This window comes from Salvelinus fontinalis, chromosome 16 (genome assembly GCF_029448725.1).
Source record: "Salvelinus fontinalis isolate EN_2023a chromosome 16, ASM2944872v1, whole genome shotgun sequence".
NCBI lineage: Eukaryota > Metazoa > Chordata > Actinopteri > Salmoniformes > Salmonidae > Salvelinus > Salvelinus fontinalis.
Window position 1 is genome coordinate 75,808 of NC_074680.1, and position 24,528 is coordinate 100,335.

The following is a 24,528-nucleotide window of genomic DNA, read 5'->3' on the forward strand; positions in this document are numbered from 1 at the left end:
AGCACTGGCTGTGGAAGGTTATCTTCATCTCCCGCTCACTCTCCACCCTGCTCTCTCAATCTTTGTCTACTCCCTTCTTACCACACTGCTCTGAGCTAATGGCCGTGAGATTGAGATCTGAGGGGATGGAGCGTATCCTCTGTAAAATAATAAAGGGGTGGTTGACCGATCTTGATTCACTGATAATTGCCTACCTTGGTTCAAGACATTCCTTAGAAACTGGGTGTGCATTTGAGGTCTAAGGCAAGGTTGTGGTGGCTGATTTGGGACTGGACCTCTGACACATGCCTAATGCTGTTTCTCCTTCTCCTTCTAGGCGGTGAGGCTGGCGGTTGTGTGTAAGGATGGGCAGCTTCATCTCTTTGAGCACTTTCTGAACGGGTTAGTCTCTAAAACCTTCTCCCTTCCTGTCACTGCAAGTTGGACTCTTCTTATTCCTCTAGCACAACAAGGATCATATCCTCGTTAATTTACAGCCTCTTAGCAGTCAATACCAACACACCTTTCCCATGTCACTGGGCAAGGCGGAGTACTTAAATGGCACTGAGTCTTATACAATATCTGGCAGGGAAAGAGAATGTTCAATAAGGGCAAGGCTGGTTCCTGCTATGGGCACAGATGTATAGTAGTATGACAATTGCCAATTTCAGGAATGAAGTGATGTTCATAGTAGGGTGAAGAAAATCCTTTGGCATCAATTGGCCAGAAAACTGTTACATGGTAGTTAGACAGCATAATATAAGTGTAGTAGTTTGTTATATAGCACTGACAACTGATATTTTATTTACTCTAATTATAGTGCTGGTACACATTATTACATGGTAAACCAGTGTTTTCCACAAACACATGGAGTAGCCAGCCAAATAGAAAAAGTAGCCAGCCAGATTCCCCAAATGTTATCCGAACAAGCTTTATTTTGTTGGCCTCTGGTACATTCTATTGCTAGATTGGTATTTTAAACTAGCAACCAGGGCTGGAAATTGACACCCTACATGTGGGTAGATTTAGTCATTGGTGGCTAAGAATGTATATTTCGCCAGCCATGTTGGCGGGTGGTTACACAGAGCAAATGTCCAAATCTCACATGGTGAAGTTAGTTGAATTGACAAAGGCTGTTAGTGATATGATCTTGTTTCCTGGCCAGTTACATTGTTCTGTTCACATGCTAGGTTGTTTTTCAATGTTTGAGTTTGCAACTGTTTGCTGCTGAGAAGACATCGCACACTGAGATTTTTAAAAAATCAGACAAGCGTGTGCTCACGTTATGACGGTATCGGCCCATCCCTTAACCTCTCTAGGGTATGCTGGACGGTAGCGTCTCACCTCGTCAACAGGCAGTGAAACTGCAGGGCGCCAAATTCAAAACGGAAATCCCATAATTAAAATTCCTCAAACATACATGTATTTTACACCATTTTAAAATGAACTTGTTGTAAATCCAGCCACAGTGTCCGATTTCAAAAAGGCTTTACGACGAAAGCAAGCCAAACGATTATGTTAGGTGAGTGCCTATTCACAGAAAAACACAGCCATTTTTCCAGCCAAAGAGAGGAGTCACAAAAAGCAGAAATATAGATCAAATGAATCGCTAACCTTTGATGATCTTCATCAGATGACACTCATAGGACTTCATGTTATACAATACATTTATGTTTTGTTCGGTAAAGGTCATATTTATATCCAAAACCTCAGTTTACATTGGCGCGTTACATTCAGTAGTTCCAAAACATCTGGTGATTTTGCAGAGAGCCACATCAATTTACAGAAATAGTCATCATAAATGTTGAGGAAAATACAAGTGTTACACATTGAACTTTAGATCTACTTCTCCTTAACTTCTTATGGCTGCAGCCCGACACCGGTACACTTATGACAACAGCCAGCTCAAAGTGCAGGGCGCGAAATTCAAAATATATTTTATTTGAAATATTTAACTTTCACACATTAATTTACGTGGAAAAGGTACCCGGTTGAAAACGATTTCTGTAATCGACTAAAGCTGGCTAGTGGGAAAACACGGGTACACTTCCGATACCTAGGTTGTGTTCAGTAGGCATGAAAGGGGAGGGGCTTATCTGAACCGGTCCAATAAGAAACCATGTTTTTCTGTTGCCCACGGGTTTGTTACGGTGTGCCCTACTTAAAAGACCCTGTTTATTTGAAATGCCACCTTTACTTTTCTGTAGGCCTTGTAAGAAGCCGCTGGCCCCCTCCTGTACAGTCCAGGTGTCTGGGCTTGAGGACAACCCCGTGCCCGTTCCCCTGTTGACCGCGGCCCTAACCGCGGACACGCGCAGCCTCCTGCTTGCCTATGGCAGCTACCTGCAGCCCATCATGGAGAGATTGGTGAGTGGTGCACAGTTCAATTGAATAGTGTCTACTCCAACACGCAACTGTAACCTGTCAAGTGGAAGTTTACAGCTCAAGGTGGTAGTGCGGGTAGCTAATAAAAAATTCATAAAGACTCAATCCTTTAAGTCTAGGCTGATAATAGGTGAGCAATATTCCTGACTTGAATGTCATGTGCTGTGGCTTGTCAATGTACAGGTCTCACTTTGGTTTTTGCGTTGTTTTCAGCAGAGCACTATACTTTCTACCCTGTTAGAAAATGTGAACATTTAGAAAAATAGAATGCTAAAGAAAATATGGACATTGTGCATTTTATTTGTTCAGTGCATTCGGAAAGTATTCAGACACATTGACACTTTCCACATTTTGTTACATTTCAGCCTTATTCTAAAATGGGTATTTAAAAAAAATAATTCTACGCACATTTTAAATACAAAAAAAAGATACCTTATTTACATAAGTATTCAAACCCTCTGCTATGAGACTCGAGATTGTGCTCCGATGCATCCTGGTTCCATTGATCATACTTGAGATGTTTCCACAACTTGAGTGGAGTCCACCTGTGGTAAATGTAATTGATTGGACATGATTTGGAAAGGCACACAGCTGTCTATATAAGGTCCCACAGTTGACAGTGCATTTTAGAGCAAACACCAAGCCATGTCGAAGGAATCGTCCATAGAGCTCCAAGACAGAATTGTGTCGAGGCACAGATTTGGAAGGGTACCAAAACATTTCTGCAGCATTGAAGGTCCCCAAGAACACAGTGGCCTCCATTCTTAAATGGAAGAAGATTGGATCCACCAAGACCCTTCCTGGAACTGGCCGCCCAGCCAAACTGAGCAATCGGGGGAGAAGGGCCTCGGTCAGGTCACAAAGAACCTGATGGTCACTCTGACAGAGCTCAAGAGTTCCTCTGTGGAGATGGGAGAACCTTCCAGAAGGACAACCATCTCTGCAGCACTCTACCAATCAGGCCTTTATGATAGAGTGCCCAGATGAAAGCCACTCCTCAGCAAAAGGAACATGACAGCCAACTTGGAGTTTGCCAAAGGGTATCTAAAGACAGTCGGACCATGAGAAACATTCTCTGGTCTGATGAAACCAAGATTAATCTCTTTGTCCTGAATGCCAAGCGTCACATCTGGAGGAAATCTAGCATCATCCCTACGGTGAAGTGTGGTGGCAGCATGCTGTGGGGATGTTTTTCAGTGGCAGATACTGGGACTTGTCTGAATCGAGGAAAACATGAACGGAGCAAAGGACGTAGAGATCCTTGAACTTGCTCCAGTGTGCTCAGGACCTCTGGCTGGGGTGAAGGTTCACATTCCAACCGGACAACGACTCTAAGCACACAGTCAAACCAACGCAGGAGGCTTCGGGACAAGTCTCTGAATGTAATTGAGTGGCCCAGCCAGTGCCAGGACTTGAACCCGATCGAACATCTCGGGAGAGACCTAAAAATAGCTATGCCGCAGCGCTCCCCATCCAACCTGACAGAGCTTGAGAGGATCTGCAGACAATGGGAGAAACTCCCCAAATACAGATGTGCCAAGCTTGTAGCAGCATACCCAAGAGGACTCGAGGCTGTAATCGTAGCCAAAGGTTCTTCAAAGTACTGAGTTAAAGGGTCTGAATACTAATGTAAATGTGATATTTGCTTAAAACGTTTAAAAATAATCCAAACCTGTTCACTGTCATTATGGGGTATTATGTAGATTGAGAAAAAAAACTATAAATTATAGCCTTATTCTAAAAGGGATTAACTGTGGAAAAAGTAGGTGTCTGAATACCTTCCGAATGCACTGTATATAATTAAAAAAAAACATGATTATACAGTTACTGACATTTTGTCCCTTCCCTTGTCCCCCATATAGGATGTGAACACAGCGGAGAGACACGTCTGCCTAACCCGCGATGTCCACACCACTCTCACCCTCGCCATGGAAACCACCGTTTCCAAGGTAATGCCCTGCGGATGCCATTTTGGCCTTTTACTCTGTTCTAAATGGCATGGGCTCGTTTCTGGTATCAACGCAACATGTGAAGTGTTTGTTTCATGATAATCCAGCTAAACTGCATGATCATTACACAAGTGCATCTTGTGCTTGGGACAATAGGCCTCTTTAAAATGTGCAGTTTATTCACAATGCCACAGAAGTCTGAAGTTAAGGGAGCGTGCAATTGGCATGCTGACTGCAGGAATATCCACCAGACCTCTTTCCACATAATTTATTGTTATTTTCTCTACCATAAGCCGCCTCCAACATCTTATTAGAGAATTTGACAGTACGTCGAACCGGCTTCACAACCAGATCACGTGTATGGCGTCGTGGGCGAGCAGTTTGCTGAGTTTCCCATTGTGGTGGTGGGGTTATGGAATGGGCAAGGCATAAGCTACAGACAACGAACACAATTGCATTTTACCAATTGCAATTTGAATGCACAGGGATTCTGTGAGAAATATCACAATAGATACTGGCTGATTTTCTAATCCACAAACTAGCTATTTTTTATCAGGTATCTGACAAATATTCCCAGTTATGTGAAGTCCATAGATTAGTGCTTTAATACATTTATTTCAAATTGACTGATTTCCCTAAATTAATTGTAAGTCGGTAAAATCATAAATTGTTGAGTGCTGCCCTGTGTATTTTTGTTCATTATACTTGCTCTTGTCTTTCAGGTGAAAACCCCAGTAGTGAACGCCAAGAGCAAAGCTCTTGTCCCTGGTCTTCCCGGTCACCAAGCGCCGGTCAAAGCAGGTTTGGGATCCGAGAAGAGGAAAAAGGGCACAGGCACCAAAGAGGTATGTTGACCGTGTCAACCTGCCCCTCAACTCGGTTGGCGACTGTAATAAAAACCTTTATTTTGAAGATTTGTCTTGGAAACCCGGCACATGAATTTTGTCTAGTTGTTTCAGATTTTATTTGAACCTGTATGTAACTGGGTAAGTCAGTTAAGAACAAATTCTTATTTACAATGACAGCCTAGGAACAGTGGGTTAACTGCCTTGTTAAAGGGCAGAACGACGGACTTTTACCATGTCAGCCCGGGGATTCGATCTAGCAAGCTTTCGGTTACTGGCCCAACGCTCTAACCACTAGGCAACCTTTTTTTTTTTTTTACTGAACATTGTACAAATGCCATCAACGTGCTGAATTGTAACTCACATAAAAATAAAATGTCAATACAAACTAAAATACTATAAACAGCAGGTACATGCAAAGTATGCTGCTTAAGGAGAGCAGTAGTTCCACTTGTCGATCTGCCAAATTTCCCTTTCTGAAATTTGAAAAACACCTGCGAAATCGTAGTTTGTGATCAGTGACATTCTGCGCACCAGAACAAAGTTGATCATTAGTTGTCGCATCCCTGAGTCTGACACACTACGATAAGTTATATTAGGTGCATCTGTCCACGAGAGATGAGATTAAGCGATGATCTGACATCGTTTCACTCAGCAAAATGTTTAAATATATAATTATCAGACTCTTAACCAAAACTTAGAAATGTGTGCATACAACTTATGAATAGGTGTTCCTAGGAATCAAACCCACTATCCTGGCATTGCAAGCAATGTTCCCTAAAAAAAAAAGAAGGGCACTGGGCAAATTTCACTTCTGCTGTGCACGAACTCGAACGTTGTGAAATTTCTGTAACTTCCAGTGCACATTTACTATGAACACTGAGGCTTTAGCTGCTTTTAGTTAGTTTCAGTCAAGTAGGCTTTTGTTAAAATTTTATCCAAAACCATGGTAGAAAATGCATCACAGAACAGCTATTTCCATGTTAAAATGTTATATCATTGAGTCTACAGTAGCAGCCAATGTGTGGTGTTCAATGTAAGCCTACATTCATAAGATAAAAATAAAAATAAAGCTGCAGTGCTTGACATTAACCTGTTTATCCAATTGTCCTTCAGGCAACGTGACTGAAAATGTGCCATTGGCTACTTAGCTTATTCAAAATACAACACTCCCGCTTAGACAAAGCTCTTTACCTGACTCTTTTCAGATATGGCTTTTTGTGCTCTTGTAGTAAGCAATCACTCATCATTTCTGACTATAGCATCTATAACTGGGCTAATAACTAATTAACTAGCAAAGGTTATGAAGAAATGCGCACACGTGGCTACATGCAGCTCTCACTGATCTCAAAAGAAGCCCGTCTACTCATGACAGCTCATTCTGTGAACACAGTCCAGATCAAAGTGAATGGCAATGGTTTGTTTGCAGCTCTGATTTGGCTTTGCCGCACTGGTCACGTATGACTGAGTCCTGCATGTCAATACAATAGAATCCTACTCCGGTGCGTTCTGCCTACAACCACATTCCTTACGTAGTTTGTTTTTGTTTAGGTATGTTGCAAAGTGGCTTGTTGCCTCGATCATAATTCCCACAGTCAAGGGAAATGTTGCGTGTGTTAGCTGAGGGGTGAAACTCACATCTCGTGCTTCTCTGTGCGGGCTGATATTTATTCTGTGGAAGTCCCAGGGGAGCTGCGTGCCCGCACACTGTTTACAGGAAACATTGGTTGCAAGCAGTATGCTCTACTAACTGAGCTTACAGAGGACCTGTTGCTGGCATTAGGCATGGACGAATTCTGTGTTACTCTGTCAGTAGTAAATACAGTCAGACACCATGCAAAAGTATCGTTTCACTCATCTCTTACTAAGGGCAAGTGCTATCCTGTGGCCTAGCCAGTCAACGGAGGAGTGAACACATTGTAGCACAGCAAATAAAATACTATATAACCCTTCTCAAGTAGTATCTGTTAGCAGCAAACTGCTAGTGGGTCGCCTCATTTACTTCACTGTTAACCCATCCACTGCTACTCCAACTTTTTCCTCCCCAGATGTCCATAGAGGAGCGACTGGGAGAGATCGACTTGTCACTTGAGAAGGGAGGAGTCAAGAAAACCCCCTCTCTGCAGACGGACAACTTCGCGGTGCTGCTGGTGCAGGGTCTGGAGAGCAAGGACGTCAACATCCTCAATGTGAGCCGACCCTTTTATTTGTGTGTATATATATATATATGGGCTCCGATAAGGCACAAGATCCCTGTAGTGTTCAGAAAAATGTATGAAATATTTCTTTCCCTGATTTGGGGCTTCGTAATATCCAAAGGCTCATGTGATCATGCAACAAAACCAACGAAACAGATTGACATGTAAACTACAGTGCATTCGGAAAGTGTTCAGACCCCTTAACTTTGTCCACATTTTGTTACGTTACAGCCTTATTCTAAAATTGATTTAAATAATAGTTTTTCCCCCTCAATAATATACACCATAATGACAAAACAAAAATAGTTAGACATTTTTGCAAATGTAGAAACTGAAATACCATGTTTATGTAAGTATTCAGACCCTTTACTCAGGACTTTGTTGACGCACCTTTGGTAACAATTACAGCCTCGAGTCTACTTGGGTATGACGCTACAAGCGTGGCACATCTGTATTTGGGGAGTTTCTCCCATTCTTCTCTGCAGATCCTCTGAAGCTCTGTCAGGTTGAATGGAGAGTGTCGAAGCACAGCTATGTTCAAGTCCGGCCTCTGGCTGAGCCACTCAAGGACATTCGGAGACTTGTCCCGAGGCCACTTCTGCTTTGTTTTGGTCGTTGTCCTGTTGGAAGGCGAACCTTCGCCCCATTCTGAGGTCTTGAGCGCTCTGGAGTAGGTTTTCATCAAGGATCTCTTTGTATTTTGCTCCTTTGCCTCAATCCTGACTAGTCTCCCAGTCCCTGCTGCTGAAAAACATCCCCATAGCATGATGCTGCCACCAACATGCTTCAACGTAGGGATGGTATTGGCCAGGTGATAAGGGGTGCCTGATTGCCTCCAGGTGTGACGCTTGGCATTCAGGCAAAAAGTGTTTGATTGTATGGTCTGATTGATTTTGTCAGACCATACAATCTTGTTTCATGGTCAGAGTTCTATAGGTACCTTTCGGCAAACTCCGAGCGGGCTGTCATTTGCCTTCTACTGAAAAGGGGCTTCCGTCTGGCCACTCTACCATAAGGGCCTGATTGGTGGAGTGCTGCAGAGATGGTTGTCCTTCTGGAAGTTTCTCCCATCTCCAGAGGAACTCCGAAGCTCTGTCATTGACCATTGGGTTCTTGGTCTTCTCTCTGACCAAGGCCCTTCCGATTGCTCAGTTTGGCTGGGCTGCCAGCTCTAGGAAGTCTTGGTGGTTCCAAACTTCTTCCGTTTAAGAATGATGGAGGCCACTTCTTGGGGACCTAAAATGCTGCCATTTTTTGGTACCCTTCCCCAGATCTGTGGCTCGACACAATCCTGTCTCAGAGCTCTATGGAGAACTCCTTTGACCTCATGGCTTTGTTTTTGTTCTGACATGCGCTGTCAACTGTGGGACATTATGTAGACGGGTGTGTGCCTTTACAAATCATGTCCAATCAATTTAATTTATCACAGGTGGACTCCAAGTTGTAGAAACATCTGAAGGATGATTAATGGAAACAGGATGCATCTGAGCTCAATTTCGGGTCTCATAGCGAAGGGTCTGAATGTTTAAGTTATTTCTGTGGTTTTTATAAATATTCGCTTTGTGGTATTGTGTGTAGATTGAGGAACACTAATTTAATACATTTTAGAATATGTTGAAAAGGTGAAGGGTGTCTGAATGCTTTCCATATTCACTATGTTTAGTCACAATGCGTATTGGACGCAAATACATTTGCACAATGAGCACCTGTCTTTTGAAATACTTTAGTTGTTGGTTAGCTAGCTAGTGGATTTTTGCCATGTTAGCATGAACATGAAGTCAGTCAACATTACATGGTAACAAGAACTTGCTGAAATGAGCCACCTACGATTCCACACATGGCAGCTTCTTGTCATTGTTGCTAGGGAGGTTGATGTTTTAATGTTGGGCTCATTTTCTCCCCCTGCAGTGCAGTTATGACAACTAACATGGCGTTCCCCAAACTGTCCTGGGGACCCCAAGGTGTACACATTTTGGGGGTTTTGCTCTAGCACTACACAGCTGATTCAAATGATCAACGCTGGATAATGAATTTGAATCAGCTGAGTAGGTGTTTGGGAAACGCTGCACCAACAGGTCCCCATCCTTATAAAAAGGCGCAATTTATAGTTTTAAGTCGGTTTAGACATCTACTTTGTGCATGACACAAGTCATTTTTCCAACAATTGTTTATGTGCAGATTATTTCACTTATAATTTACTGTATCACAATTCCAGGGGGTCAGAAGTTTACATACACGAAGTTGACTGTGCCTTTAAACAGTTTGGAAAATTCCAGAAAATTGTCATGGCTTTAGTAGCTTCTGATAGGCTAATTGACATCATTTGAGTCGATTGGAGGTGTACCTGTGGATGTATTTCAAGGCCTACCTTCAAACTCAGTGCCTCTTTGCTTGACATCATGGGAAAATATAAAAAAAATCAGCCAAGACTTTTTTTTTTTTTTTTTTTTTTTTTTTAACAAGTCTGGTTCATCCTTGGGAGCAATTTCCAAACGCCCGAAGGTACCACGTTCATCTGTACAAAGGTACGCAAGTATAAACACCATGGGACCACGCAGCCGTCATACCGCTCAGGAAGGAGATGCCTTCTGTCTCCTAGAGATGCAAATCAATCCCAGAACAGCAAAGGACCTTGTGAGATGCTGGAGGAAACGGGTACAAAAGTATCTATATCCACAGTAAAACGAGTCCTATATCGACATAATCTGAAAGGCTGCTCAGCAAGGAAGACGCCACTGGTCAAAAACCGCCATAAAAAAACAGACTACGGTTTGCAACTGCACATGGGGACAAAGAGTGTACTTTTGGGGGAAATGTTCTCTGGCGTGATGAAACAAAAATAGAAATGTTTGGACATAATGACCATCGTCATGTTTTTAGGAAAAAGGGGTAGGCTTGCACGCTAAAGAACACCATCCCAACCGTGAAGGACAGGGGTGGCAGCATCATGCTGTCGGGTTGCTTTGCTGTAGGAGGGACTGGTGCACTTCACAAAATAGATGGTATCATGAGGGAGGACATTATGTGGATATAGTGAAGGAACATCTCAATACATCAGTCAGGAAGTTAAAGCTTGGTGGCAAATGGGTCTTCCAAATGGACAATGACACCTTGGCGTACTTTCTAAAGTTGTGGCTTAATGGTGCAGTATACAGCCATTGTCAATGGTTGAGGATGTCTGCTTCAATACCGTAATGGTATATCTAGAGCCTGACTACAAATGCCATTTAGAGAAAAAGTGGCGGCCCTGATGGAGTAATTGTACAATGATGGCTCTGCAAGTACAAAGCACGAGCTCTCAAACCATATGTGGCGATAACACATTGTTGGACGTTGATGAATATGCCGACATGCATCACTGCAATGATCCATCACATTGAGAAGTGGGACATGAAGTCCTATTTACTGAGACCTTCAAGGAGAGGCACACAAGAGAACCTAAAATACACCATCGTTGCTGAGTGGTTGGGGTACAGCAGTAAGGTGAGCGGCAACTGGTAGGTTGCCAGGACTGCTCTAGATCCCGCTGCATTGCCCCCTAGTGGTCATGCGCAGGACCACATCTGAATTGTGAATGTAAATATTGTGAAAAGTTTAAACGACAATGGTACATTAAACCTTTTTAAATTTGTCACATCACTAATTGGTATCTCACGTTCAGAATCATAAAGAATGTCTACCGCCCCCATCGCATCATTTCCGTGACGTTTCAGCCATCCAGTTTTGATCTTCCGCTTTATTTCTAGCTTATAGAATAAAGGGAAATTGGTATAGAGTTTATTGGTCCATAAGATCCCTGACCCTTCTGCTTTTTGTCTGTGACATACCTTAACAGTTGCCAAACTTGATACCACTTTCAACTTTTGGTTTCTCTGAAGTCTATTCATTGACGTTGGTCTCTCCTCTGCCCCACAGAATGTGTTTCAGACCCGGAAGGATAACTTAATAAAGAAAACCGTTTCCCGGTTACCCATCCCTGCCGTCTTGCCATTGGTGGAGGAGATCACCAAGAGAATGCAAGGGCATCCATACACGTAAGTGAACACCCCCGAATCGTATATGATCAGGTATTGATTATATTCACATTCCCGTTGACGCAAGACAAAGACCAACTAAATTGTGCCGCTAAATCTATATTTACCATGAGTCATTTAGCAGACATTCTTATCCAGAGCAATTAGTGTTAAGTGCTTTGCTCAAGGGCACATTGGTAGATTTTTAACCAAGTCCGCTCAAGGATTCGAACCAGTGAACTTTTTGCAATGTTCTTAACTGCTAGGCTGCGTGCAAATCCGAATTTTGTCTGTAATACCAGAACCAAAGCATCTATATTCCTTTTGGGTTGTTTTTAGTTAAATTCAGAATGCATCATTCCCTGAACCCTTCACCCTGATATTGTTGCCTGAAGGGAACCTAACTGCACCCCCACTCAACTAGTTTCTCCTTTCCCCATTGTACTACAGGGCAGTGGTGATGGTGCGATGGCTCAAGGCTGTTCTCATGCAGCACACCTCCTACCTGTCCTCGGTGAGTCTACCCTTGTCTTCAGCTAGCTACTAACTTCAAACCCAAAACATGGTTTGTTCTGGGGCATGTATAACGGAAATACTGTTCAGCTCACAAACTTGGTTTTGTTCAACAGTTTATACAGTTGTACACACTTATACAGTCAGATTATTGACCCAGGGCCAGTGTTTATACTTAAATACTGATCTATGCTTTTGTTCTATCCCCGTACCAGTTGCCAGACTTGGTGTCTCAGCTGGGAGTGTTGTACCACGTGATTGAGAGCAGAGTCAAAATGTTCTACAAACTGACCAAGCTGCAAGGCAAGCTCTACCTGCTCATGACACAGGTACGTCTTGGCACTAGTTTTTACTCCAGTTAATGCAAGTGCTACTCCCAAAAACTCCACACGGGAAAGCAGGTCCAGAGAAAGACCTACGCTGTGTTTGAATACCCATACTAACATAGTGTATATTACATACTTAATGAGTATATACAGTTGAATTTGGAATTTTACATGCACCTTAGCCAAATACATTTAAACTCAGTTTTTCACAATTCCTGACATATAATCCTAGTAAAAATTCCCTTCCAGTTCCTCCTGCAGCAAAGCACCCCCACAACATGATGCTGCCACCGCCGTGCTTCACGGTTGGGATGGCGTTCTTCGGCTTGCAAGCTTCCCCCTTTTTCCTCCAAAGATTACGATGGTCATTATGGTCAAACAGTTCTATTTTTGTTTCATCAGACCAGAGGACATTTCTCCAAGAAGTACAATCGTTGTCCCCATATGCAGTTGCAAACCGTAGTCTGGCTTTTTTATGGCGCTTTTGGAGTAGTGGCTTCTTCCTTGCTGAACAGGTCATCGCCTGCAATGACCACAAGCTCAGTCCGATGATGCTGTGACACACTATGACAGACCCTCCACATCCAAATCGATCCCGCTCCAGAGTACATGCCTCGGTGTAACACTCATTCCTTCGACGATAAACGCGAATCCAATCATAACCCTTGGTGAGACAACCGTGACTCGTCAGTGAAGTGCACTTTTTGCCAATCCTGTCTGGTCCAGCGATGGTGGGCTTGTGCGAAATTGTTGCTGGTGATGTCTGGTGAGGACCTGCCTTACAACAGACCTACAAGCCCTCAGTCCAGCCTCTCTCAGCCTATTGAGGACAGTCTGAGCACTGATGGAGGGATTGTGTGCTCCTGGTGTAACTCTTGCAGTAGTTGTTGCCATCCTGTTCCTCTCGCAGGTGTGATGTTCGGACGTCCGATCTAGTGCAGCTGTTACACGTGGTTTGCCACTGCGAGGACGATCAGCTGTCCGTCCTGTCTCCCTGTAGCATTGTCTTAGGCGCCTCACAGTACGGACATTGCAATTTATTGCCCTGGCTACATCTGCAGTCCTCGTGCCTCCTTGCAGCATGCCTAAGGCACATTCATGCAGATGAGCAGGGACCCTGGGCATCTTTATTTTGGTGTTTTTCAGAGTCAGTAGAAAGGCTTCTTTAGTGTCCTAAGTTTTCATAACTGACCTTAATTGCCTACCGTCTGTAAGGTGTTAGTGTCTTAACGACCGTTCCACAGGTGCATGTTCATTAATTGTTTATGGTTCATTGAACAAGCATGGGAAACCGTGTTTAAACCCTTTACAATGAATATCTGTGAAGTTATTTTGATTTTTACGAATTATCTTTGAAAGACAGGGTCCTGAAAGGGACTTTTTTTGTCTGAGTTTACATGCAGTTGCTGTAATGATGGCCTATGTGGTTCAAAGACTAGCGTAGCTAACAATTTGTCAGCCAACATAACATGTAACTTAATTGAGATGTCATTAAAGTACAGAGGGTTCCTTTGATGAAAACCTGCTCAGGACCTCAGACTGGGGCAAAGGTTCACCTTAAAACAGGACAATGACCCTAAGCACACAGCTAAGACAATGCAGGATTGGCTTCGGGACAAATGCCAATGTCCTTGAGCCCGGATGAACATCTCTGGAGACCTGAAAATAGCTGTGCAGCTATGCTCCCCATCCAACCTGACAGATTTTGAGTGGATCTGTAGAGAATGGGAGAAACAGGTGTGCCAAGCTTGTACCCAAGTAGATGTGAGGCTACACTTGCTGCCGAAGGTGCTTAACCTGTCTAGAACCGGGTTCCCGCTAGCGGCACACCCCCCCCCCCCACAATCCACTGAAAAGGCAGAGCCGCGGAATTCAAATATATATATATTTTTTTAAATATTTAACTTTCACACATTAAAGTCCAATACGTCTAATGAAAGACACAGATCTTGTGAATCCAGCCAACATGTCCGATTTTTAAAATGTTTTACAGGGAAGACACTATGTAAAGATGTAAATCTATTTGCTAAACACATTAGCATAATCCACCATCTTTTCTTTGTCCACCAACACCAGTAGCTATCACCAATTCGGCTAAACTAAGATATTGATAGCCACTAACCAAGAAAAAAACTCATCAGATGACAGTCTGATAACATATTTATGGTATAGGTTTTGTTAGAAAAATGTGCATATTTCAGGTAGATGTCATAGTTTACAATTGCACCCACCGTCACAAATGGACTAGAATAAATACATAGAGCAACGTGTTTACCTAATTACTAATCATCAAACATTTCGTAAAAATACACAACATACACTAAGCGAACGACACAGATCCTGTGAATACAGACAATATTTCAGATTTTCTAAGTGTCTTACAGCGAAAACACAATAAATCGTTATATTAGCATAGCACATGTGCAAACATTACACCAGCATTGATTCTAGCCAAAGAGAGCGATAACGTAAACATCGCCAAAATATATTAATTTTTTCACTAACCTTCTCAGAATTCTTCAGATGACACTCCTGTAACATCACATTACAACATACATATACAGTTTGTTCGAAAATGTGCATATTTAGCCACCAAAATCATGGTTAGACAATGAGAAAAGTAGCCCAGCTGGTCAGAAAATGTCCTGCGCCATATTAGACAGTGATCTAGTCGTATACATAAATACTCATAAACGTGACTAAAAAATATAGGGTGGACAGCGATTGATAGACAATTTAATTCTTAATACAATCGCTGATTTACATTTTTTAAATTATCCTTACTTTTCAATACAGTTTGCGCCAAGCGAAGCTACGTCTAACAAGATGGCGTCCTAAGCCATTAACATTTTTCGACAAACACGATTTATCATAATAAATTGTTCCTACTTTGAGCTGTTCTTCCATCAGAATCTTGGGCAAAGAATCCTTTCTTGGGTCTAATCGTCTTTTGGTTCGAAAGCTGTCCTCTTGCCATGTAGAAATGCCCATTGCGTTCGGCATGAACTGGAACCGTGCCCAGAGATTCAGTGTCTCAGAAATAAATGTCCCAATATCGCACTAAACGGATATAAATTGCTATAAAACGCTTTAAATTAACTACCTTATGTTTTTAACTCCTATAACGAGTAGAAACATGACCGGAGAAATATAACTGGCTACACTAATGCTTGGAAAAAGAGCAGTTCGGTGTCCGCGCGCACGACGCATCTGGAAAAGCGTTCCTACCTACACGTGTTTTTGTTTTATAGTGGCTGTGATTGCGCAATCGATACCATTCAAATCGTCATCACGTAAAGGCATCCAGGGGAAGACGTAAGCAGTGTCTGTATGCTCATAGCGTTCACAGTGGCCTTTAAACTGACTCCAGATCAGGGGCCAAAATGTGTGAAATCTGACTCCATGTCAGGGAAATTGCTGTAGAATGAGTTCTGTTCCACTCAGAGACAATTTCAACGGCTATAGAAACTAGAGACTGTTTTCTATCCAATAATAATAATAATATGCATATTGTACGAGCAAGAATTTAGTAGGAAGCCGTTTAAAAATTACACGATTTCCAGAAATAGTGACAACAGCACCCCCTAGCCTTAACAGGTTAAACAAAGTACTGAGGGAAGGGTCTGAATACTTACGTAAATGTGAAATTGGCAACATTTTTTAACCCAGTTGTCATTATTGGCTATTGTGTGTACATTGAGGGGAATAAACGTTTTAAATGTAAAATAAAGTTGTAATCTAACAATGTGGATAGTCAAGTGGTCTGATTACTTTCCGAATGCACTGTATGTGTTAAAATATGCTGTGTTTATATACAACTTAACAACATTTGAATGAACTTTCTATATTGTCTTGAAAAAGATTGCGTCACAATACCAGGCAGCCATTGCGAGTGTTCCTGTGAAATGACCTGTCAACTGCCAGGTTTAGAAGTTCCAAACCAAGTCTATTTCTGTGTGCTGCTGCATTGCTGCCAAGTCATGGGAAACACTGGCCTATCTCCAGTCCTGTGCTCAACATGACAATGCCTTCATTGGACAAATGAAACTGTCCATTCAGCTTTTACCCCACCTGTGGAAACTGCTGCCCCCTAAAGCATTTTTCTCTCTCGCCAGGTGGTGGCAGGTGACCGTGGTGTCACAGACGTGGACCACAAGGCCAAGCTTGTCTACGAGGACGGTAAGGGCTCACTGTTCACTTTCCTTTCTTCACCTTTATACCTCTATCACTCTCTGTATCCTCTTTTTATATATTTTGCTTGGTTAACAATGATTTGAAAAACGGATAAGCAGGAGAGCAATTGGGGGGGGGGGGGTTAGGATTTGCATACCCTGAACGGCATGCCAAATCACGACTACCGCTTTTGCTGGGCGGCCAGCGAACATTGATCGTACACACTTACACTCATTACGGCACTGTATAAAACAGCATAAGAAATTGGCTTTTGATTAAATAATTAGGGCTGGGGAATATGGCCAAAATAACAATGTTTTAATGTTTGGAGGCTAATTAGCAGTATTTTATGCTTGGGTGGTGTTCTGTATATTTGGAAATGGCCACGGGATGATTTTTCAATACCTTTTGGAACTATTGCTGACTGTTTTTTAATACATTTGAATGTTCGTAGCAACTTAAGTAAATACCTGCAGTCAACATGAGTGGAACGTTAGGCGCTAAAGCAGATGGCGTTCATTTCCCCTACCACATTATTTTACATTATGAAGCTTACCGTGGTTCCCCCAGAACAGTTGAGCCAGTCAGGTGTTTGTAAATGGCACAATGGGGGAGCAGCTGAGTCCAGCTCTTTGGCATGGGAGGAGTTTTATATTGAATGTCACGTTTTTTTCTTCAATATGGTGATCTGGGACATGCAACAAGTTTTTCTTCACAGAAAATACATTAGCGCAACACATTCGGCAGAAAATGGCTTCATTTTCAAATGACAACAGAAGTGCAATGCTATTTGGTTGGCAGCCACAAGTAAATGAGCTTACAATGAAAATCATGTTTGTTTTTTTTACAAAAACAATGCATGGCCATCATATTTAATGTATATCATAAAACTATTACATGCAGTTCCTAATGTTTTGCTTGAAATGTATATTGCGTTTTACCGTTGAAAAGTAGGCTGGCTACACTGAAGTAGCTACACATCAGTCAGAGCACAGAATGCCCGTTCATGAACTCTCATCCGAGTGGAATGACACTCGGATGAGAGTGTGGGGTGGGGGGGGGGGGGATAGCAGAATTCCGCTTTAACTCGACCCGCAGTTTGACTTGCTAGTGGCTGAATTATTAAGGTGACGGGGCATCCTTGCTTTCTCCCCCCTCTTTCCTGGGACAATTTCCTCTGAGCAGACGACAGGCCCGTTGCCCTAGTGACACTGGACGCCACACAGACACAGCGTATAGCCTACACATGCTGCTCCAGAGCCAATAGTGTTCTTCCTTCGAACAAGCGTGAAACATGCGTAAAAACCTTGTTTATTTGTATAATGGATCCACATTTAGTTCCTACCAAGGCAGCAGCTACTCTTCCTGGGGTCTAGTAAAGTTAAGGCAGTTTATAAAATGAAAAAAATATTACAATACATTCACAGATTTAACACTGTGTGCCTTAACAGACGGAGCCGGCGCTAATGGAAAACATTGGTATTTATTGTTTTTGTACCCCTTTTTATAATCAGGACCTGTTAATGGTAGGGACCAGCACTTTGATTTTGACTTTTATTTTTATAATTGGGTAGCGATATTTTTTTGTGTGTAAATGTTAAAATCCCAATTTTGCGTTAACATCCCTAGTGACTGTTACCTGTGTAAATGTGCTCTAGCGGACCTGTGTATTTGCTTTAGGGATGAATCACATCAAGCAGCCAGTCGAGATTCCCCGTCACAGCCACTGAGTTTTTAGCTCAAGTGTGTTGTCAAAGCGAACAGGCCCTGAATGTTGACTAATTCAAATCCGAATATGGACGTTTCACCCAACAGCATTTAAGAGAAATTGGTGCACTTCAAGGGGCTTTTATACAGTTTTGTTCCATCTCTGGCCATCTATCACCTTTTTCTGTGGTATGACTCATGTCTCGCTGATGTAATAAAGCTGTCAAGTGGTTCTGTAAAGTGTCTCGACTGTGGCTTTGTGGCCGACTGTTTTTTGTCTTGTCCCTCCGCTCTATAGCGTCCTCTGATGAAGACAAGGCTTCAGGCGATGAAGGCCTTCCAGATGAAGATTCTGATGTAAGTGGTACTGAGACAAAGGGGCTGTGGGTGGGAAGGAATGCAGATGGGTTGTGAAATGCCTACTCAAGTTTATACGCCGGACTTGTAAAGCACGCTTTTGCTCTTGAACAAACACATTCTCACAGATCATTACGTTTATTGTTAGTTTGACTTGTGAACTGCAGTCTTTTACTGAGTTGTGGGGTTGACCTGGGAATTTTGTCTGTGCAGAACTGGGAGGAGGATGGCGATGAGGATAGAGAAGAAGAGACGGAGGAAGACATGAGGACGGAATCCAAAGCTAACGGCGATTCCGACATGGAACCGGGGAACGAGAGCGAAGAAGAGTGATGCTCTTCAAAGGAAACTATCTCAAAATGAACACACAAAAATGGACCCAAGATTTATGTACTTTCATTTTATTTTCATGCTTTGTTTATATTGTATCAGAACAAAAATGGTTTAACAAAAAAAATGGACAGGCAGTGGGTGCGTATGACCGGCTGTGAACGTGGTCTTTTACCGGGACAGCCCCAAAGGCGGGAACGTTATATCCCCACAACCAAGCTGAAAGCCCCATATTTTGAATCTTTTCCAGCGATCCAAGCCCCATGCTCCTGTCCCAATCTCCTGCTTTCTCCACTTTGTCTGTGGTTCTGGGTGTAAATAAAATGTGAACCCCCCCCAACTGCTTGTTCCAGAGAAATGGTGGCCTTGATGCCTGACATGGGATGCATCCAAATAGCTCCATATTCTCTACATACAGTTGATGTCGGAAGTTTACATACACTAAGGTTGGAGTCATTAACACTTTTTCAACCACTCCACAAATTTCTTGTTAACCTCACTAGGATATGTAGGACGCTAGAATCCCACCTCGTTAAAGCTTGGTCGCAAATGGGTCTTCCAAATGGACAATGACCCCAAACATACTTCCAAAGTTGTGGCAAAATGGCAACAAAGTCAAGGTATTGGAGTGGTCATCACAAAGCCCTGACCTCAACCCTATAGAGAATTTGTGGGCAGAACTAAAAAATCATGTGCGAGCAAGGAGGCCTACAAACCTGACTCAGTTACACCAGCTCTGTCAGGAGGAATGGGCCAAAATTCACCCAACTTTGTGGGAAGCTTGTGGAAGGCTACCAAATACTAATTGAGTATGTAAACTTCTGACCCACTGGGAATGTGATGAAAGAAAGAAATTAAAGCTGAAATCAATCATTCTCTCTACTATTATTCTGACATTTCACATTCTTAAAATAAAGTGGCGATCCTAACTGACCTAGGACAAGGAATCTTTACTGGGATTAAATGTCAGGAATTGTGAAACTGAGTTGAAATATATTTGGCCAAGGTGTATGTGAACTTCTGACTTCAACTGTAGCTCACTACTTGCTCTGGCCCGTATTGCTCTGGTTGAAATTAGTGAACTATATACAGTGCCATTATGGATGCAACCATGACTAATAGATAATGTCCCCTTGCAATGTAAATCTGCATGAAAGCTGCAGTGTTTGTAGGCTTCCCCAGCTACCCTTGAATTAAATTCTTCTGTAAAGTCTCCAACTGAACCCTGTTTTTTTGTTTTGTATTTTTCTTTCTCCCAACCCTCTTGTTTGTCCTTCACTCCTTTTGTGCAATGAGTTTTTCAGGGCATGGAGATCATTCCACTGCCTAAAATCATAGCTTGAGGGGGGCGACCGGAGAAAATAATGAACTTTGCTCGATTTTGGTGAATTAATGGGTTTTCAAACTGGTTGCAGTTCACTTTGTTCATTTATACATCGGTCAACAAATTTGATTGAAAATCACTCTCCTTGTACTTAGCTGTTTGCTACTTTACTTTTTCTTGAGAGGAAAGTACAACTGACTGAATGTTCCTTGACGTAGTTTAGCACTTTGTGGGCAGACTAAAAGTTGAATTGATATAAATGTATGCTCGTGGTACCACCTATTTACAGGTTGGTTATTCAAAAAAATGCAACCAAGGGTTAGTAGTACAATAGAAACAACCTGGCGGGGTACTATTTGGGGCTGAGATGAGCAGGGTTGCACATGGGTATAAGGACTAACATTAGGTTATCTGCTCTGTAGACGACTAAAGCAAAGATTTAATAATACTCCATTAGGACAGAAAGCGACAACTGTTGAATCTACTAAAAGGTGGGAAAGTTTAAATCTCTCCACACGCTACAATGTAGGATAAGCTGATGAAAGGCACAGAAAATAGAACTAAACAAAAGATTCAAGATGGAGCCTGCAGGGCATTACTGTCAGTAGCCATGTTTCCATGCAAGTAAAACCATACCGTAAATAAAAGCGAAATCATGACAGCTGTAATGTAATGTGTTTTTGTACAATTTTATAAATGCTGACGGATCATTTGTCTGACTTGGTTGGATCTTTATGTGTTAGTAAAATGTAATTATGCGAGAAGTGTTGGTGGAAATGCCTTTGTGCAAATATTGATAACCATATCGACGTAAACTTGGAGTCACGTTATTACGTGGTGTGTGGTCCTCCCACTATGACTTGGGAATCCATGCTGTTTATTAGGCTACAGATGAAATAAGTTATCATGAATTTCACAGAGTGGTGAAAGTGTGCACTGATCTGATCTTGACGCTCCTTTCCAATAAATATTGAGGATCTTATTCTGTTGTCATGATTAATGCTTGACTACTGTTTTATTTATCAATCATGTAGACTAGCCGCACTATCTGCAAGCTGTTTGCTAGAGTGTACATGCCAAGACCAGAATAGGCACATTTTCTATTTAATGCAAGTTTTTGACCAATTGGAGTTGAAGATTCGTTGGAAACACATTGAACTTCAGATTTGTTTTCAGTACATGGAAAATTTGTGTGCACTACATCACACACTGATTTTTATCTGCATCAAGTCAGTTTGGTGGTAAAAGGTGCAGATTTTCTTTATGCATAATTTTGAATTTTTTCATAGAAATCTCTGCGAGTTGGTTGCAAACCTAGCTACGATTTCTCGAGCGTTCATACCACAAGGCTGAAAAGCACGTTGGCTATTAGAACTGGGAGTCAAGTGGGGATTCAGCTCCAACGGCGCCATATTATACCATCTAGAAACCTGAAGATTGATGCTTTCTAAAGAGCACCCTGATGTATTCCTGTCAGGCCTTAGTCCACTGAACACCTTCCCATTTTAGCTGAGCAAACCTGGAGTCGGAGAGTGCAAATCCGAATGCGCTTCAACTGCTAACGAGTGTGTCGTTCATATATGTGGTGGTAATCCAAATTCCTTTTATAACGGGAAATGAAGTGAACTAGGCCTAATATAAGATTATTTTTATATACACTGCTTAAAAAAATTAAGGGAACACTTAAACAACACAATGCAACTCCAAGTCAATCACACTTCTGGGAAATCAAACTGTCCACTTAGGAAGAAACACTGATTGACCATAAATTTCACATGCTGTTGTGCAAATGGAATAGACAAAAGGTGGAAATTATAGGCAATTAGCAAGACACCCCCAATAAAGGAGTGGATCTGCAGGTGGTGACCACACACCACTTCTCTTCCTATGCTTCCTGGCTGATGTTTTGGTCACTTTTGAATGCTGGCGGTGCTTTCACTCTAGTGGTAGCATGAGACGGAGTCTACAACCCACACAAGTGGCTCAGGTAGTGCAGCTCATCCAGGATGGCACATCAATGCGAGCTGTGGCAAGAAGGTTTGCTGTGTCTGTCAGCGTAATGTCCAGAGCATGGAGGCGCTACCAGGAGACAGGCCAGTACATCAGGAGACGTGGAGGAGGCCGTAGGAGGGCAACAACCCAGCAGCATGACCACTACCTCCTCCTTTGTGCAAGGAGGAGCACTGCCAGAGCCCTGCAAAATGACCTCCAGCAGGCCACAAATGTGCATGTGCAAATGTCCATTATAAAAAATGGGCATATCTTTTTTTATAATCAGGACCAAATCTTAATGCTATGTATTTGTTAGTGCTTTAATGCAATACTAACAATTGTTTAAATACAGTGCTTTCACACCACTTAACTTTTTCCTAATTTTGTGTTACAGCCTCAATTTAAAATGGATTAAATTTAGATTTTGTGTTAGTGGCCTACACACAATACCCCATAATGTCAAAGTGGATTAAGTATTTTACAAATTCATTACAAATGAAAAGCTGAAATGTCTTGAGTCTAAGTATTCAACTCCTTTGTTATTGCAAGCCTTAATAAATGAAGCAGTAAACAAGTTGCAAAATAAGTTGAATTTTGTACAATAATAATGTTCAACATGATTTTTTAATGACTCCATCTCTGTACCCTCAGTCGAGCAGTTAGTTTCTAACACAGATTCAACCACAAAGACCACGGAGGTTTTCCAAAGGATACCTATTGGTAGATGGTAAAATAAAAAATCAGATATTGAATATCCTTTTGAGCATGATGAAGTTATTATTTACACTTTGGATGGTGTATCAATACACGTTGTCACTGCAAAGATACAGGCGTCCTTCCTAACTCAGTTGCCGGAGAGGAAGGAAACCACTCAGGAATTTCACCATGAAGCCAATCGTTACTTTAAACAGAGTTTAATGGCTGTGATAGGAGAAAACTGAGGATGGATTAACAACAGTGTACTTACTCCATAATACTAACCTAATTGACTGAGTGTGAAGAACAAGCCTGTACAGAATTTAAAAAAAATCTAAAACATGCATCCTAACAAGGCACTAAAGTAATACTGCAAAAAATGTGGCAAAGCAAATTTACTTTCTGGGGAAAATACAACACATTACTGAGTACCACTTTCCATATTTTCAAGCATGGTGGAGGCTGCATTAAGTTATGGGTATGCTTGGAATCGTTAAGGACTGGGGAGTTTTTCAGGATAAAAAGGAAACTGAATGGAGCTAAGCACAGGCAAAATCTTAGAGGAAAACCTTCTTCAGTTTGCTTTCCATCAGACACTGGGAGATGAATTCACCTTTCAGCAGAACAATAACCTAAAACACAAGGCCAAATCTACACTGGCGTTGCTTACTAAGAAGACAGTGAATGTTCTCGAGTGGCCGCGTTACAGTTTTGACTTGGCAAGACCTGAAAATGGTTGTCTAGCAATGATCAACACCCAATTTGATAGAGCTTGACATTTTTTGAAAAGAATAATGGGCAAGTGTTGCACAATCTAGGTTACTCAGAACACCTCAAGTGCTGAACAAAAATATAAATGCAACATGTAAAGTGCTGGTCCTGTTTTTCATCAGCTGAAATAAAATATCTCAATGTTCCATACGCAAAAAAAAGCTTATTTCTCTCAAATTTTGTTCACAAAGTTGTTTACATCCCTGTTAGTGAGCATTTTATCCTTTCTCAAGATAATCCATCCACCTGACAGGTGTGGCATATCAAAAAGCTGATTAAACAGCATGATCATTACACAGGTGCACCTTGTGCTGACTCTAAAATATGCCGTTTTGTCTCAACACAATACCATAGATGTCTCAAGTTATGAGGGAGCATGCAAACTGCAGGGATGTCCACCAGAGCTTTTGCCAGACAATTTAATGTTAATTTCTCTACCATAAGCCGGCTCCAATATTGTTTTAGAGTATTTGGCAGTACGTCCAACCGGCCTCACAACCGCAGACCACGTGTAACCACGTCAGCCCAGGACCTCCACATACGGCTTCTTCACCTGCGGGGGGAGTGGGGGGGGGGGGAGTGGGGGTGCGGAGGAGTATTTTGGTCTCTAGTAAAGCCCCTTTGTGGAGTAAAAAACGAATTCTGATTGGCTGGGCCTAGCTCCCCAGTGGGTCGGCCTGGCTCCCAAGTGGGTGGACCTATGCCCTCCCAGGCCCACCGATGGCTGCGCCCCTGCCCAGTCATGTGAAATCCATAGATTAGGGCTTAATGCATTTATTTCAATTGACTGATTTCCTTTTATGAACTGTAACTCAGCAAAATCTTAGAAATTTTACCCTGATGTAACAGCACATTTCCAGAAAGTTTGCTATCTTTTTCCCCACAAGAAATAAAATAACACCTGTGAAGCTTTGAAAGTAATCATGCCGGATAAATTGGCCTGTATAACTGATATTTTCCATGCAGCGCC

The 24,528-nt window shown here is 42.1% G+C and overlaps 1 protein-coding gene and 1 non-coding gene across 2 annotated transcripts in view; both read left to right on the top strand.

The window, feature by feature from the left end:
* LOC129812505 (WD repeat-containing protein 43-like) overlaps nt 1–21,093 on the top strand; it is a 35,799-nt gene extending 14,706 nt beyond the window's left edge. The window contains exons 7-17 of the mRNA XM_055864117.1: nt 317–381; nt 2,187–2,346; nt 4,227–4,313; nt 5,036–5,158; nt 7,207–7,347; nt 11,272–11,390; nt 11,820–11,883; nt 12,098–12,211; nt 16,324–16,387; nt 18,387–18,445; nt 18,659–21,093. Coding sequence (XP_055720092.1) covers nt 317–381; nt 2,187–2,346; nt 4,227–4,313; nt 5,036–5,158; nt 7,207–7,347; nt 11,272–11,390; nt 11,820–11,883; nt 12,098–12,211; nt 16,324–16,387; nt 18,387–18,445; nt 18,659–18,778 — 1,116 coding nt within the window. The 3' untranslated portion in view covers nt 18,779–21,093. The remainder of the gene's footprint in view (nt 1–316; nt 382–2,186; nt 2,347–4,226; nt 4,314–5,035; nt 5,159–7,206; nt 7,348–11,271; nt 11,391–11,819; nt 11,884–12,097; nt 12,212–16,323; nt 16,388–18,386; nt 18,446–18,658) is intronic.
* LOC129813465 (small nucleolar RNA SNORA15) lies at nt 6,942–7,078 on the top strand. Its single transcript, XR_008753171.1, has one exon. It is a non-coding gene; the product is annotated as a small nucleolar RNA SNORA15 (small nucleolar RNA).
* Nucleotides 21,094–24,528: the final 3,435 nt, after the last annotated feature.